Below are 18616 nucleotides of genomic sequence, written 5' to 3' on the forward strand. Positions count from 1 at the left end.
CATTCAAGAGCTTCTAGTCGCACCCCTTTTTAAAAATGGAATCTGACAGACAATAAACCTTCATCCACCTAGTGAGCAAGTATCCAGATTACTATCAAGTGAGTAGCTTTGTTAGAGATAAAAAAAAAAGATTCATGCTTTAAAGGGGTTGTTCACCCCATTTGAAAGCTGGAAAGAGTCAGAAGAAGACAAATAATTAAAAAAGAAATAAAAGGCCAATTAAAATGTTGCTTAGAATTAGCCATTCTATAAGATACTAAAAGTTAACTTAAAGGTGAACCACCCCTTTTTAAAGGCATAAAAAAACATTTTTATACAGTTAATAAAGTTAAGTATGGATGAACATAAAAGTAACCATATTGCTTGCCTGGGCTAAGACACTCACCTTAGAAATTAAGGTGTAATATTATCTATGTTTCAGCATATACGCAAATATGTATGAATGTAATTTAGCATTTTAGCATTCATGCCCTTTTACTTATCTGTAATACATATATACATTCTACTTATACATATGGAAAATTTTTAACCATAAACATTACCAAGTTTTGTTGACTGCGCATTTTTCATGTTACCTGTAATCAAATAATCTGCTGAAACATTGGTTCCCCTTAAGATAGTAAAAATAAATTAGATTTACAGGCTGAGGATAAGCAGAATCTTTATTTTCGTAACTGAAAATGTACTGGATTTATACGTTTCAGTTTATCGGATATGCGCAGCCAATCAAATGTATTTAAGACATTTTTAAACCTTTTAATAGTCTTGATAACTTGCTCATTTTTCTGGAGTGATATACAAAGATTAAATAAAACAAGTAGAGATAAAATAAAGATTTGAGGTCAGGAAAACAGAATAAAAAAAAATCTGCATCTTTACTTAATGCATGACTATACCATTAAGTTAGTAACCCAATAGTGTGTAAAATATAGGGATATATATATAGGGATATCCCTATATATTGTGGTAGAATGACCAAAGCAATGTTTAAAAAGATGTGTTTTGCCTTTAATTTCTCCCCTGTAGGAGAAAGCTGCAAGCAAGATGTGTCTAAACAGAGAATGGTCTCTCTGTTTAAACGATATTGTGGTCTGGCCCTGGAAACTATAGTGTTCAGGAGGGAACAGGTAATCCGTTCCACTTCACATGTTGGAGTTCACTTTCCATAGGAAGATTGTCCTGTGGAAAGATATTTAATCCTAGTAAAGTGTTAGTAAGGTCTCTCAGAGCAGGACACAGAAAAGGAAGGTTACCTGTCTGTGTTAGGAACTCCCAGAGGGGCTGGGGTGCTGCCTGTCATTGCAAGGAGCAGAGGGAGATGTGACCAGGTGATTGAGATTGAGTCTAAAGGGATTGAAGTGCTGCCAGAAGATGAGCCAGGCCTGAAGCTGGTGATCTGATATCCCAGGAGGGGAGACTCGGAAGGGCTTCGTGAGAAGCCTGAATATTCCTGAGTGTGGAAGCCAACCTGTACGGTTGAAGCGTGAAGCTGAAATTCTGATGAACTGAATGCTGTGACTTTATGTTGGGAAAAAGTTCTGAATAAACCTGTGTTTTTGCCCGAAGACGATATGTCCCTGTCTTTATGCTCCTGATCCTCTTCTTACTTGCCTACCATAGCTAATTTCTCCCAAAAATTACTTGTACAGGCAGCCAGCTTGTCACAATATATATTTTTTTGCCTGAAGACGCTGTAAAGTATTATAATTGTAAATATATATTATGGCTCACAACAACAGACATGTTACCATATATATATTATATATATATATATATATATATATATATATATATATATATATATATATATATATATATATATATATAGCTTGCCATTGTTACAGGTAGTAATGTGTTTGGGCCATGACTGAGCAAAATACCATGAAGGAAGGCTCTCCAAAGGACCATGGGAAGTACCACAAGTCACAATGTAAATATTTATAATAATTCTAAAGATGCGAAGATTCTATCGAGCATGAGATTTGCTTGCAATTACAAGTGAGGTTATGATCTAGTTACAGTGGCATCCTGCTCTGTTGTGTGATCAGAAATATTATAATAATCTTATTATTATATAAAAATGGAGGGGAAAATCTGTTTGAGATATACTTAAAAGGCCCTGTGTAACTGTGCAAATGGTGCCTAAACATCACGACTCCTTGCCATAAAGAAGAATAAAATAAAATGGACAAAATATTTGAATTGTACTACTTTTGAGACAGAGACAACTAAGGTTCCAGCATGGGAGATTCAATCAATTACATAGTGAATTAATGGCAGCTTAACGCCAAGGCTCGTGTAGAGGTTTCATCCACTGACAAGTAAGGTTTCCAAAGTTGTGTGAAGGACGAAGCTTCATTGCGTTGGCAAATTTCTCTCCCAGCTACACATCTTTCCTTCTCTTCCACAATTTATATAGTCTAATGTATAAACAGTTCCTTTCTATTACAGCAAAATCTTAAATTACTTTTTTTTTTTTTGTAAAGTCTTTTTTTTATCACTTTTTTATGTCCGAGTCTTTGGTTTCTTTAATTACACATGTTCAACAATGAGTTTAGTATGTAACTGACCATAAGTCTGATCAGTACAGTGAACGTTCATGTGAATTTAGGAGGCGGCTGATGGCATGTGCTTTAAGCTAAGACCAGGTTGTTCCAGGAGTCATGTTTGGAGCTGGCTTGTGGAGATGAGTTGATTGTAGAGTGGTGATTCTGTGGCGAGAGTTTTAAGCTTGACATTGGGTAACTTGATGGCCCATGGCTTGTGATTGTAGATAATGAAGATGCCTAGAATAAACACAGTAAAATGTTTAAAATACAAAAAGTACAGTATAAGTGCCCCAAATGTGTGCACTGGTGTCAGGTAGATGGCATAACATTAATCGTGAGCAGAGTATGTCTGCAATCCTGGCATTGGCTACGAGGCTATTTAAAGGGGACCTGTCACTCTAAAGGTGGCCAGACAAAGAGATACTCTGGATTGTCGATGTCGCCCACCTTGAGTTGGGGCAATAGGCTGATGTCTGCGTTCCAACGGGATTTAAATCATGTTCCCTTAAAGGTGGCCATACACTAAGAGATCCGCTTGTTTGGCAATGTCGCCAAACAAGTGGATCTCTCCTCGATATGCCCACCTTGAGATGGGCGATATTGGGCTGATCGGATCGCAATGAAGGGTAACGGACAGATGCGAACAGATGTGCCCGCGATCCGACAGGTTTTTTAGTCCTGTCCCATCGACATCTGCCCGACTTTCGGCCAGATATCGATCGGGGAGGCCCGTCGTAGGGTCCCATAAACGGGCCAATAAGCTGCCGTCTCGGTCTGTTGGCAGCTTTTATTGGCCCGCGTATGGCCACCTTTAGTCTGGGAATTCAGAATCACAGCAAGCAGGGAGGAGACATTCTGTAGACACAGTTATTAAAGAAACAGTAACACCAAAAAATTAAAATTTTTAAAGTTATGAAAATATAATGTACTTTTGCCCTGCACTGGTAAAACTGGTGTGTTTGCTTTAGAAACACTACTATAGTTCATATAAACAAGCTGCTGTTTAGCAATGGTGGAAATTTAAACAAGGCTATATGGCACAAGTTAAATAGTGTATAACAGATAACACCATTATGTTCTACAGAGTTTATCTGCTGTGTAACCTGAGCCTTTTCTCTTTTGAATGGCTGCCCCCATTGCTACACAGCAGCTTATTTATATAAACAATAGTAGTGTTTCTGAAGCAAACAGCAATTGCAATTGCACTGCATTATATGTTTATAACTTTAAACAATTACATTTTTAATGTTACTGTTCCTTTAAGGTAAGCTTTGCATCATGCCAAAATATTGTTTATGTGCCAGAATGTGGCAGCTGATGCCAACGCACTGGCTACATAATTAGACATCTAGGAAGTACCTGAGATATAGAACTCGAGTGGCCGTATGGAGGGGACAGTCCCGGCTCAATCTTTATTGGACGCATTTCCTCTCCTGTGGAGTTTGTGGAGCTGGTAGAAGGAGTGAGGCTGTCACTGCCGCTTTGGCCTGGGAAATAAAAAATGAACATTAAAGCAAATATTATTAAATACATAGGTATTTTATTAATTTTTAAAAACATTTTATACATCCATTAATCTGAAACCCACTTTTATCCGAATAACCTTAATTTTGAAAAATTATTTCCCTTTTCTGTGTAATAATAAAACAGTAGCTTGTACTTGATCCCAACTAAGATACAATTAATCCTTATTGGAAGCAAAACCAGTCTATTTGGGTTTATTTCATGTTTACATGATTTTCTAGTAGACTTAAGGTATGAAGATCAAATTACGGAAAGATCCATTATCCGGAAAACCCAGGTACTGAGCATTCTGGATAACAGGTCCTATACCTGTATAACAAACCCCTGTTTTCATTAGTTAAATAATACCCCCACTGCTGCTATAAAAAGCATTGTAGTTAATTGCTGAGTTCATATGTGATACCTGTTGACGTTTTAGACTTGCTGAGGTTCTTAGGTTTACGCTTTCGTGTCTGGATCCCTTCCTTTTTCATTGCTAGTGGCCGAGGGACCTGTTATGGAATTAAAATAAACAGTCAAATATTTTTTAAATCAGTTTTCCATTCTTTGCAATCAGAAAAAATTGATACATTCAGGGCAATTCGATTTTCTACCTTTTAAAAATGTATTTTTGCAACAGCTATTCATGCAGTGGAATAAGAAGAGCAGAGTCACTGAGCGCTAACATGCAGATTGTCAGGTATGAAATCATAACAGTTAGGGGTAGATTTATTAAGAGTCAAATAGGAAATTCAAATTTGAATTTTCGTTTTTTTTTTTTGGTCAAAACTCTCAAATTCGAATTGTGAATTATCCAAACTCGATTCAAGTTTTAATTTGAATTTCGAGATTTATCATACTCTGTAATTCAACTATTCGCCAACTAAAACCAGTCACGTTCATGTATAAGTCAATAGGAGAGGCCCAGGCATCAATTTAGATGTTAGTAGTCTTCCTGACATTCAAGTCTTTCAAGGAAAAAACTCAGAACGAGTTTAGTCGAAATTCGAATTCCGAGTGTGTAAAATTTGTTCTAGATATTTAATTTTTTTAATAAATGTGAGTTTAAAAAAAACCTCCCATGAATTCGAAATTCGACCCTTGATAAATGTACCCCTTAATAAACGATAAGAGGCCCATTTATCAAAGGTCGAATTTCAAATCCATGTAAATTTTTTTTTAAATTCGAATATACTCAGAATTGGACTGGGAGGTTATTTAAGAAAAAACTTGAATGTCTAATATCGATCGAATGGTTCGATTCGTACGAATCAGGTTTTTCAGGAAGGCTATTAACATCTCAAAATGGCTCACCGGACCTCGGCCATTGACTTGGTCGAGGTATGATAAATCTCACATTCGAATAGGGGGATTAAAATTAGAATGTGTTAATTGTGACACTCGGAAATTTTAATTTGAATTCGAGCCTTGATAAATCTGCCTCCTAATCTTGTGATTTCATCAGGATGGAGGAGCAAATTTCGTTGGGCCTCTAGGAAGTTAGGAGATAGCATACCCCGTGTAGCTTCATGTAAAGGCCACAAGCGTTGCATACTGGTTCCCCCTCTGCGTTACGACGCCAGAGTGTAGTAGTGGTTGTATGACAGTTGGCACAGCATAGGCCCACGCGGCGAGACGCAGACTGAAAGAGACAAGATATAAAATGGTTACTAGGGATTCCCTTAGCTACTGCAATTGAAATCATGTGAAATCATACTCACTCAGATAGACACAATTATGATCGCATAACTTTACAATTAATATACAGCGGCATCGCATCTCCAAGAAGAATTGCTGAATTCTCATAAATGATGGTGCCATATAATGTATAATTGCAATTAGGGTTGCCACCTTTTCTGGAAAAAAATATATCCTATATTTTTATCTTTTTTCCCTATTAATAACATTGAGATCAGTAAAATACCAGCCAGGTGGCAATTACTTGCAATTAGGGTTGCCACCTGGCCGGTATTTTACCGACCTGGCCAGTAAAAATGATTGTTGATCCAAATGTTATTAATAGGGTAAAAAGATAAATATATAGGAAGGCCAGTATTTTTTTTTCAGAAAAGGTGGCAACCCTAGTTGAATTGTGAAATATTAATGGTGTTCTCTGCAATGTGTCCGTTTATCACTAGGTGGCAGTATGTATGTTAGGTTTTTCAATTCCAGTACTGTTACATTTTATGGTCTAGCAGAGTTTTTCTAGACCTTACATGCTTATAGCCAAAACCCAAGCCTCACCCATGTGCAATGTTACACACAGTCAAGCTAAAAAAAAAAAAAAAGCTGCGCCAACTCAGCTCCATGAAACTAAGTAAGCAGCTTATCTGCCACTTTAATGAGCACTCGGAAGGTCCTGCCTGATGGCAGAAAATCAGGCAGGTTTAAAAATCCCATAGGGTGGCATTTAGCACCTTGTGCTCACATGTCTTTGATGTTGAGTTATGGTAAAAATAACGCCATTACAGAAAATTTAAGGATGTGAAGGGCTCAGAGGGTTTACAGCTCACACATAAACAATTTAAAAATAAAATTGATTGTTGCCCTCAGTAGGTTACTTTTAAGGGTGAAAAATGGCAATTTTACTTTGGTTCTTAGTGACAGAATGAAAAATATGGCTATTGAAAAAGATGTATGTGCAAGTGGAAGTTTTAGAGCAGTATACATGGAAAATACATGCCTTGCCAATCCTTAGTAATTATGGAATACTTAGCTTTATAAGTTAGGTTAAAAGTGAAGTGCAAGTCACGTCCCTTGGAGCTAAACCCATCTGGTATTACTCCTTGAAGGCAAGTAGGGAACCTGCAGGTGTATTAAGGTGGCCGATGTATTAAAGCTGCCGATATTGGTCCCAGAGGGTCCTCCCGATCGATATCAGGCCAGATATCGATCGGTCAAGTTTGATTTTTTCAGCATCAGCTAGTTGATGTGGTCCTGCGACTCATCGGCGGCCATTTGCAGCATTGTGATCCCATCGTTTTGCCCCAGGGCTGAATGATCGGATTCACCCAATATCACCCAGCCGTTAGTGGGCATATTGGGTTAAGATCCTCTCATTTGGCAACCTTGGCAAACGAGTGGATCTTATAGTGTATGGCCACCTTTACATATTCACAGCCTCGACTTAAAACACAGAAATCCTTAAACATTGGCTTTCCAGCTGTCTCTGACACACAACTCCCATCAGCCCAAAAACAGAGGAACTCCCATCAGCCCAAAAACAGAGGAACTCCCTGGCCTTCTCTTTCATCAGTGCCAGAGTTAAAATATATTTGAATGGGGTCATGGGGTGAGGCCTTATTATTATTATTATTATTAACATGTATTCAGTGTCAGACTGGCCCCAGGAAAACTCCCGGTTGGCCCTCTTGCCTCTAACCATTTGGTCTATTTCATGGTCATTCCTTATTTATTTATGGGGAAAAAAGAGGCTTAATAATGGAAGAATAGTATGTAGAGATAAAAGACTAGGAGAATAAAGAGGTTGAGCGAGGAGAGGAGGAATAATAGTTTTCTGGTGGGCCCCTGGCATCCCAGTCCGACACTGCATGTATTTATACAGCGCCAACATATTTCGTAGCGATGTATGCCATTGTAGATCAACATAAAATAGTAGATTGCTCTATATACTGCCATGAAACAGAGAAATAGCATTTAAGGGATTCTCTCATGATTTTTATAGGTTTTTATTTCTAAATTACACTGTTTACACCGCAAATAATTCACTTTACCATGTAGGGTGGGAGGGGGTGATCTCACTCCAACTTGCAGTACAGCAGTAAAGAGTGACTGAAAATTATCAGAGCACAAGTCACACGACCAAGAGCAGCTGGGAAACTGACAATATGTCTAGCCCCATGTCAGATTTCAAAATTAAATATTAAAAAAATCTGCTTGCTCTTTTGAAAAAAGGATTTCAGTGCACTGGATCAGCAATATTAATGATGCGTTTTGAAAAATAAACATGTTTTCTTATGACAGTATCCCTTTTAATTTATATACGATTAAAAAGGCATTTAACATTCTGACCCATCCACCACCACCTAAGCAATATAGCTGCCTCCTAAAGAAGTCATCTCTAGTTTGTTTATGATGCTGAAGTTATTAGATCAAAGTGCACGGAAATGAAATGTTTTCCATGATGTCTCTAATAGAGGACAGTATATCTAAAGTCCTCTGGACCCACCCAAGGCTTTACATGGCAGCAGCAAAAGAAAAATGACGTCTTTGTTTCAGTCAAGGTCTAGAAAATGCTGGCGGGTGCACTTCTGTGCTCTTTCTCTGATATACCGAGCATTGTAAATGACATCACAGAGGCAACTCCCTATGCAGAGCACATTTTAACATGAGAATCAGTGGCGTATTATTAACATGTTATATAAATGGGGGGTAACGCGGTTTACCTTTGTAGCTAGAATACCATTCACTGGCATCCAGGTCAAAAGCAAATATCTTACTGGTTGCTGTGAGTTACTAGACTGGGAGCAAACTTTGCACCTGTTATTATATAGTAATCCAGAGCAGTTGAATATCTTCTGACTAAATATGGAAGTATTAGTGGACCTCATAAATTAAACATAATGTGCCTCAATAGCACTTGTCAGGGAGCTCACTTAGCCAAGACCTTTGTTACCAAAAAACAAAGTAGGGCAGAGGGTAATGGAGGCAGTGCAACATTTACTAATGCATATTTTAAACCTGCTCTTCTAATATACCCAGGGACTTGCTCTTTTGCAGTGAAGGATTTCCAAAGGGTGGGCAGCCTCCCTGTTAAAGGAGAACTAAAACCTAAAAATGATTTTATCTAAAAATGCCATTTTTTATATACTGAATTTATTGCACCAGCCTAAAGTTTCAGTTTGTCAATCGCAGCAATGATCCAGGGCTTCAAACTTGTCACAGGGCGTCACCATCTTGGAAAGTGTCTGTGACACTCACATGCTCAGTGGGCTTTGATTCGCTGTTGAGAAGCTAAGCTTAGGGCTCGTCACTAATTATCCAGCAGAAAATGAGCTTCCCTGGCTGTAATATAAGCTGATGCTACAGGTTTGCTGATTATTAAATTCTGATGCTAATTGCACTGGTTTCTGTGCTGCCATGTAGTAATTATGTGTATTAATTACTAATCAGCCTTATATTGTGACATTTCTATTCTATGTGTACTGTATATTGTGAGTGGGTCCCTAAGCTCAGTAAGTGACAGCAGCACAGAGCATGTGCAGTGAATCAGCAAAAAAGAAGATGGGGAGCTACTGGGGCATCTTTGGAGACACAGATCTTTAATGGTAAAGGGATGTGGTTGCCTTGTACAGAAGCACAAAACATAATGTACAATATCTCTAGCCTAATTCTGTAGTTAGGCTTTAGTTCTCCTTTAAAATAAACATAAATGTACAAATGTAGGGATGTGTAAAATAGCCATCCCCAGTATTATTTAGCAGGCAGTCCCCTAATGTTATAGACACCTAACTGGGTCCTAAAATACAGTTGGAAGGGGTAATGCCCCTTGCTGTTTCTCACAGTGACCAGTAGATGGCACTGTGCTAAAGTATAAAAGCCTCTAAAACAATGCTTTCAGTGTCCATTTTGTGCTGGCTCTAACCTGAACAGGCAGGTAGAGCTCTGTGGAACCTAGACAGGTCAGGTCTAGTATAAGATAGGCTACTCACCTTTATAGGTCACTCTAGGAGTGACAGACAGGTTATTTAGCTGAGCAGCTCAAGGCTCCGACGAGGAGTGTCAGAGGGATTAAGATCCCGGGTACTAATAGCCCAGAAGTAGGGACTAAGTGTATAGGACTAGGGTAGATAGGTTCCCCTCAGTTTCCACTTAGGGAAAAGTCTGAAAGCTGGGTTTACCTTTATTGCTGCTGAGCAAGTCCTGTCACCTGTGGGGACTAATACTGACCAAAGGTGTTGTGAGTATGTGCCTACCCAATGTTGATGTGAAATCCTGTCTGCTCTCCTGCATACTCCATTAAAGATTGTATATGTTCAATAAATATGTTCATGTTATAAGAACCACTGGCATGCAATTATTATACCCTGTATCCAGTTACAGTTGTACTACACCCTGCTTCCACACCACTGTGAGGGTTTACTCCCTAAGATTATAGGTCTCATCCAGAGCACAATATTGGGAGTGGAGCTCAATAGTAGTGTAACAGAACACACAATTTACTATAGCGCTACACAAATAACAAGCAAATATTTCTCACCAGTCGCCTCTGGGGCTTAATCAGCGGACGGTTGATCCCATTCATCTTATGGTACAATCCGCAAGCATTGCATAGATAGTGGCCCGTTCCATCCCGCCTCCAAAGTGGGGTTGACATTGCTCCACAGTTGACGCATTCTCGGCCCTCGGAAAAATCGTCAAAAAACTCTGTGAATCAGAGACACAGAATTAAGAGGCGGCTCTGTAGCTTTATGCAAATAAACCTGTGCAAATAATTACACCATCCAAATGTAGGAACATGGAAGCAATGCTGCTCATTATAATGCCCAGTACACAAGAGGGGGTTATTTATTAAACCACAAGTTGATCTGGTTGGACTTTTTGGGGCAAAAACTTTTTTCATGGAGAAAAAAATAAAAATAAAATTTTTGGAGATTTATTATACCCCGATGCTGCAAAAAGTCTGAATCTGAAAATCTCAACCCTGGTGAGGTCAAGTATAAGTCAATGGCAGAGGTCCCTATCCCAAAAGGAAGGTATAGTGGTCTGTGCTGGGTTTAGCCATATAATCCGGATTTTTTTTCCAGATTTCATTCAAGTTTGTTCATTTATTAATAAATGAAGCATGTTGGGCATGGGAGTTTGGTTGAGCATTTTTTATTGGGACATTGAGATAAATTTGGATTTTAGTAAATAACCCCCAAAATGTTATGTTGCTGGAACCCAAGTCAGAACTGGGAATTGGTAGGCTACAATAAGACATTAGTAATGAAAAACTATCAAGGACTTTCAAGCATTTGAGTTTTCCTTCTTCCTATATATATAGGTCTGTGCTGCAAAGAGGATCCCATTAGGTTAAAGGGGTTGCTCACCTTAAAAAGAACTGTTAGTATGATGTAGAGACTGATATTTTTTTGAGTTATTTAACTTTTCATTCAGCAGCTCTCCAGTTTGCAATTTCAGCAATATGGTTGCTAGGGTCCAAATTCCCCTAGCAACCATGCATTGATTTGAATAAGAGACTGGAATATGAATAGGAAAGGGCCGAGTAGAAAGACAAGTCATAAAAAGTAACAATTACAATACATTTGTAGCCTTACGAAGCAGTTGTTTTTTTAGATAGGGTCGGTGACCCCCATTTGAAAGCTGGAAAGAGTCAGAAGAATGAGGCAAATAATTAAAAAACTATAAACAAGAAATGAAGACCATTATGATATGATGTAGAGACTGATATTTTTTTGAGTTATTCAACTTTTCATTCAGCAGCTCTCCAGTTTGCAATTTCAGCAATATGGTTGTTAGGGTCCAAATTAACCTAGCAACCATGCATTAATTTGAATAAGAGACTGGAATATGAATAGGAAAGGGCCCGATTAGAAAGACGAGTAATAAAACGTAACAATTACAATACATTTGTAGCCTTACGAAGCAGTTGTTTTTTTAGATAGGGTCAGTGACCCCCATTTGAAAGCTGGAAAGAGTCAGAAGAATGAGGCAAATAATTAAAAAAACTATAAACAAGAAATGAAGACCAATTTAAAAGTTGCTTAGAATTGGTCATTCTATACCATACTAAAGGCAAACCACCCCTTAAAGGGAGTCCACCAGGAAATATAAGAAAGGGTATTAAGACGAGGAGTATAAGAAAGAGAGAGAGGAAATTGCAAGGGTGGGAGATTACTACGGTTGTAGCAACATTGTACAGAGATTTGTTACAGATTATATCCTGCAAATTGAGTTATTGTCACTTAAAAGTGTCAGATCTTTACAAGTTTCTTATAATTCATGATTTTGAAAGAGCAATATATAAACATAATCATTTTAGTCTTCACCAGATTAAACTGCACACTGTGAGGTTTAATAAGTACTTTATACTTTGGCCACACGAGGCACTGCTTCAATTGGGTTACCGTTCGTCCGTTTATATCCATATATGTAATCAGTATGGTAGTTCCTGCTCATTGTTAATTAATGTAAATACACTGATAAATGTTCAGTAGCTGGGCATATGTTTTATTAAACATTTACTCAAAGTAAATCCTGCCTATAAAGTGATGAGAGAACCGTGATAAGGGGGTAAGCTTTTTAAGTGTATGTAATGGGAAGACAAACAGGCAATAAGTCCTCGCTCCAAGCACCCCCTGGTAGAAATAAAGGACACAAGGATTTTCCGCTCTTAGCCAATATTTTCTTTGTTAAGGCCTGTGGTTTGAACTTGTAACTCCTGAATTTCTTTATGGCAGTCGGCTACTTAACTTGGCTTTAAATCCTGCCATTATGGGCTTCTTGACACTTCTCTCTGCCCTCTCCCCGCCTCTCCTTTATATACAAACAGACAGGAAAAGAAAAAGGTTTTATATAGTCGGCAAATTGCCTAACAATCCTCCCCAGCTTTCAGAACAATGCAAAGGGACAGCTATTCCCAGCTCACTGCTTGGCCACAACACGCTAACAATTTCCCTTTTGCTTATATGAGCACTCAGCTTGACAGATTAGGATTATAACAGGAAAGAGCAAGTTGTCATATTAGCAAGCCCTATATATCTCTCTGATGCCATTAGATCTACAGAGATTTCCTCCAACACTTGCTACAAATCCGATTATGTAACTAGGGTGCAGTATACTGTGTGAAAGTATATGTGACTATTCGTTCATGAGGACCCTGTCAGACTGGCCCACCGGGATACCAGGAAAACTCCCGGTGGGCCCAGGTATCAGTGGCCCCTCATTCTGCTAAAAATGTCCCTATTTATATGAGAACAAAGAGGCTAAATAGATGGAATAATAGATTATAGTATGTAAAAAAAGAGACTAGGAGAATAGAGGTTAAGTGAGGAGTGGAAGAATAATAGTGCCTCTGGTCTAAGGTTTTTGGTTGGGCCCCAGATCTAAAGTTTTTGGGTGGGCCCCTGGTCTAAGGTTTTTGGGTGGGCCCCTTGTGTCCCAGTCCGACACCGCATGGGGATGTGGAGCTACTGGGTTTTCTTCAGAGGCACAGATCTTCCCTTTTGAAGGGGTTGTTCACCTTTTAGGGTCAGGGCACACAAGCAGCTTTGCAGAGATTAGTCGCAAGGCGACAAATCTCCGCCTCTTCTGGGCGATTACTCTCCCCAATCTGCCTTCCCCTGCCTTCCCGCCGGCTAAAATGAAAATCGTCCGGGGGCAGGCACTCGGAGCGCTTTGTTTTATGAAGTCGCCCAAAGTTTCCTCGTGAGGCAATTACGCACAACTTCAGAAAAAGAATCGCTCTGAGTGCTAACCCGGTGCCGATTTTTCTTTATAGTGGCGGGAAGGTAGAGGAAGGCAGTTCGGGGAGATTGTCGCCCCGAAGAAGAGGTGATTTGTCAACTAATCTCCCCGAATCTGCCCGTGTGCCCTTACCCTTAGTATGATGTAGAGAGGGATATCCTGAGACAATTTGCAATTGGTTTTTATTTTTTATTATTTGTAGTTTTTGAGTTATTTAGCTTTTTATTCAGCGGCTCTCCAGTGAGCTAGGGTCCAAATTCCCCTAGCAACCATGCACTGTTTTGAATAAGAGACTGGAATATGAATAGGAGAGGCCTGAATAGAAAGATGAGTAATAAAAAGCAGCAATAACAATACATTTGTAGCCTTAGCAGTTGTTTTTTAGATGGGATCACTGACCCCCTTCGAAAGTTGGAAAGAGTCATCCATATAGTAAGGATAAATAAATGCCTTATTGCTGGGTCTCATTATTGTTTTTCTCTTGATAGCTTCCAGGAATATATCAAAAGAATAATGCCAAGAATCCTTTGCAACGTTCCCTTTGTGGACAGAACGGACGGTGCAAGGAGAAATACAATAAATTCACTATTTTCCCTCTCAGATGTTTTACTTTGCTTTAAGGCGATTGCCTGATATCACAGTTCATGTAGACTTTGTAGTACAGCAAATACTGTATCTAGCGAATATGTTTTGCTATCTAAACGCTTGCTCCCATTGTGACTACATCAGTATAGAGAGCCGGGGCTGTGTAAATCAATATATCATAGATAATGTCATTTGAAAACTCTGCTACATTTCATTATTGTGTGAAAGCCTCTTGGCATGGTTATAAATATGTACTGCAAGAAAATATGAAATGTATGTGGTTAGACTTAAATTTGGGAGGACAGGGTAGCCTGAAACTCATTTATTGTTTACTGCGTGGAAAAGTTATAAATATGTACTACAGTTATGGAAACTATTATCCAGAATGCTTGGGACCTGGGGATTTCCAGATAATGTATCTTCTAAGTCTGCTAGAAAATGATGGAGACATTAAACCCAATAGGCTGGTTTTGCCTCCAATAAGGATTTATTATCTTATTTGGTATCAAGGACAAGCTACTGTTTTATTATTACACAGAAAAAGGAAATTGTTTTTCATGGATATATTTGTATAAAATGGAGGCTATGGTAGACGGCCATTCCATAATTTGAAGCTTTCTGGACAACGGATCCTATACCTGTACTTAAAATGTTTGTGTGGTTATACCTAAATTTGGGAGGACGGGGTAGCCCGAAACTCATTTATTGTTTACTGAGATCTTCTCAAAGCGCGAAGCCTCTTGGAAAAGCTTTAAATATGTACAGGTATGGGATCCGTATCTGGAAACTCTTTATCCAGAATTACAGAAAGACCGTGTCCCATAGACTCCATTTTATCCAAATAATCCAAATTTAAAAAAAAAAAATTCCTAAAAACAGTAGCTTGTACTGGATCATAACTAATATATAATGAATTCTCATTGGAAGCAAAACCAGCCTATTGGGTTTATTTAATGTTTCCATGATTTTCTAGTAGACTTAAGGTATGAAGATCCAAATTGCAGAAAGATACATTATACAGAAAAACCCCTTGCCGAGCATTCTGGATAACAGGTCCTATACCCGTACTACAAAAAATATGAAATTTGTGTGGCTATACTTAAATTTGGGAGGACCGGGTAGCCCGAAAACTAATTTATTGGTTACTGAGATCTTCTCAAAGAAGAGCAATTGATTAAAAACATATCACTATACACATTTAACGCAGCACATGCTTGCTGTCTGTCTCTCATTTACACACATATCCTAGTCTCTGCCCTGATGGTGCACTCAGTGAAAGTGGATTCCATTAAGGAATTGTTTATAGTGCTAGAAGAGAGTAATATCAACATCTCTCATCAGGACTAAGTGAGGCACCTCCAAGGAGACTTTACAACCTTTAGTAGCACCGAGAGGCACTTGCAATTTTCTAAACACTCTTTCAGACTTGCTTTCAGGGGGATATTTCAATTCTGACATGAATTGTAGGAGATGTTTAAATTACTGCAGTGTCAGAAACATCAATCTCTGAAAAGTTGGTTCCTGTTAAAACTAGAGCTGAATATTGTCTGTTTATACTAAGCAGTGTTTAAAACAACCGTAGACCAGAGTTCTTTGTATTAATGGCTTTGGTCTAATGAAGGGATACTGAACACCAAATCCACTCGGTGACTTTAAAAGCTGTTTTGTGACTTTAAAAACATTATAACTGCAAAATCAGAGTCAGCTGTTTTCAATTAAAATGTGAAACAATGGATTTAAGGTTCTTTCCATAATGTTGCACAATTTTTTTTTTTTAAATAATGCTTTATAAGAGCATACCTTCATCATTTTGGAAACAGAAAGAGGGACAAAAAAGATTTGCTGCGTGGAGCAATCTGACTAACCCATTTTTGTGGCCACACCCCCTTATTACCATGTCCATTTTACAAAATTGTCCAGGTTATTGAAGTTTGAACACATTTCTATGGTCTTTATGTTATTACAGTTTTGATAATGAAGGTGAATTGCCCTTTAAGCCGTGAGTCTTCATTCTTATCTTATATAAAACTGTAACAAAAGTATGTTAAGTATGTGTTCTTGGCTCTCTGCCAAGAGCCAATTAAGTTAGAAATGTTGTATCTTTTTCTGGCAGTTCAGTACAGGAGATCCAAGAGAAACTTGGGAAATATCAGTACAAATCCGGGACTGTGGGTTGAGCTGTTGATAGTGGGACTGCCCCGCTCAAAATGGGACAGTTGGGAGGTATGAAAGAGGGGCGAGCAGTCTACATCCCATGAGCTGTGAAGAACTGTATTTTGACTGTGCAAATTAAAGGGAGTTGTTCACCTTTGAGATAACTTTTAGTATGATATAGCGAGTGATATTCTGAGACAATTTGCAATTGGTTTTCATTTTTTTAAATTTAAGGTTTTTTGAGTTATTTTGCTTTTTATGCAACAGCTCCTCAATTTGCAATTTCAGCAATCTGGTTGTAACAATACATTTGTAGCCTTACAGAGCATTTGTTTTTTAGATGGGGTCAGTGACCCTCATTTGAAAGCTGGAATGAGTCAGCAGAAAAAGGCAAATAAGTCAAAATCTATAAAAAAAAAAATGTAATGAACATCAATTTAAAAGTTGATTAGAATTAAATTGATTTTAGTATAAAATACTAAAAGTTAACTTAAAGGTGAACCACCCTTTTAACGACATCTTATATAATTGATTCCTATTGATATTAGGAATCATTATGCCCAAGGCAAAAATTTTACTCTGCTCACTAAACTGTATTTGAAAATTATTTCCATTCTAGCCCAGAGCTTAAGAGAAGGCTCAGCACAGAAGATCCTTGTTATCCTCATATATAATCATATCAATTCTGTATTTGTTTCTGTGCCCTCATTATCTCAGCGTTACAATCTCTAACTAATTAATGATAATGTATCCCAATTAAACTTGCAATTATTATCTGATAAATCCAATTCACTGATAAACTGCACAAGATTATTTGCAGCTTGAGACATTGCCTGTGCCTTTGGGTTCTCTGAAGGACAAATGGTGCTTATACAATGTCAAATGCATAGATTTACTAAAAGAGAAATACAAGAGTGGAAACTAGGGGTTTCTGTGCAAAGTCATTTCATTTATAGATAAGATATATTAGTAGTACATGTAGTATATACTTTAGGCTGATCTAGTTTTCCTTTAGGCTAAGGCCACACTAGGCGATAGCGCCGCGATTTGACTCGCGGCGAAAAGCGAGGCAATTTCGAGCGACAGTACAGAAAAGATCGCCGCGTGTGTTTTTACGCTGGCGATTTTTCGCGATTCCCCATAGACGCCAGCGCAAAAGTTTCCACAGCGATTGCGGCTTAAAAGTCGCGGCGAAAAGTCGCCGCGAGTCAAATCGCGGCGCTATCGCCTAGTGTGGCCTTAGCCTTAAAAGATAGTTAGAACTCCACATATTGTGGATCTGTAAAGCTGTACATAAAGAGATCCGCTTGTTTGGAGATTATGCTCCTTGAGGTGGGCGATATCAGGTTAATCCGATCATGGGCCCTAGGGCCCAACAATACGCTCACAACGAGGAGAAAACTGGAGGTCAGATCGAGACCGCATCAACAAACCTTTGCAGACCTCATTTTGACAGGATTTTTAAACCTATCCGACTTTCGGCCAGATAACGATCGGAGAAGCCCGTTGAAGGGCCCCATACACTGGCCAATAAGCTGCCAACTTAATCTGTTTGGTCACCTTGAGTTATGTTATACTATGATTTAGAGAGTGATATTGTGATATTTATTAGAATAAGAAATTGGAATATGAATAGGAGAGGCCTGATTTAAAGCACTGCGTATCTTGACAGCGCTATATAAATAAATGATGATGATGATGATTAGAAAAATGAATAATAAAATGTAACAGAAACAACACATGTGCAGCCTTACAGAGCATTTGTTTTGTAGAAGGGGTCAGTGACCCCATTTGAAAGCTGGAAAGAATCAGAAGGCAAATCATTTAAAAAATACATAACTATATATAAGAATAAATAATTAAGACCAATTGAAAAGTTGCTTAGAATTAGCCATTCTATAACATACTAAAAGTTAACTTAAAGGGATTCTGTCGTGATTTTTATGGTGTCGTTTTTATTTCTAAATGACACTCTACAATATAAAATTTCATTTCTAAACCAGCAAGTGCATTTTTTAGTTGTAATATTGGTCTGTAGGTGCATCTCAGTTCATTTTACTTTCAGAAAGAGCCAGCACTTTAGGATGGAACTGCTTTCTGGCAGGCTGTTGTTTCTCATACTCAATGTAACTGAATGTGTCTCAGTGGGACCTGGATTTTACTATTGAGTGTTGTTCTTAGATCTACCAGGCAGCTGTTATCTTGTGTTAGGGGGCTGCTATCTGGTTACCTTCCCATTGTTCTGTTGTTAGGCTGCTGGGGGGAAAGGGAGGGGGTGATATCACTCCAACTTGCAGTACAGCAGTAAAGAGTGAATGAAGTTTATCAGAGCACAAGTCACATGACATGGGGCAGCTGGGAAACCGACAAAATGTCTAGCCCCGTGTCAGACTTCA

The 18616-nt window shown here is 38.5% G+C and overlaps 1 protein-coding gene across 4 annotated transcripts in view; it reads right to left on the minus strand.

The window, feature by feature from the left end:
* Window positions 1-1681: 1681 nt before the first annotated feature.
* The window catches only part of gata4.L (GATA binding protein 4 L homeolog), a 74907-nt gene continuing 57972 nt past the window's right edge, over window positions 1682-18616 (minus strand). For 3 of the 4 annotated variants that reach the window (XM_041562185.1, XM_018261860.2, XM_018261862.2), the window contains 5 exons: window positions 10273-10439; window positions 5569-5694; window positions 4477-4564; window positions 3909-4036; window positions 1682-2786 (listed from right to left, as the gene is read on the minus strand). In XM_041562185.1, coding sequence (XP_041418119.1) covers window positions 2634-2786; window positions 3909-4036; window positions 4477-4564; window positions 5569-5694; window positions 10273-10439 — 662 coding nt within the window. In that variant the 3' untranslated portion in view covers window positions 1682-2633. 4 annotated transcript variants of the gene reach the window in all.

Source organism: Xenopus laevis, chromosome 5L (assembly GCF_017654675.1).
Source record: "Xenopus laevis strain J_2021 chromosome 5L, Xenopus_laevis_v10.1, whole genome shotgun sequence".
In the NCBI taxonomy this organism is placed as follows: Eukaryota; Metazoa; Chordata; class Amphibia; order Anura; family Pipidae; genus Xenopus; species Xenopus laevis.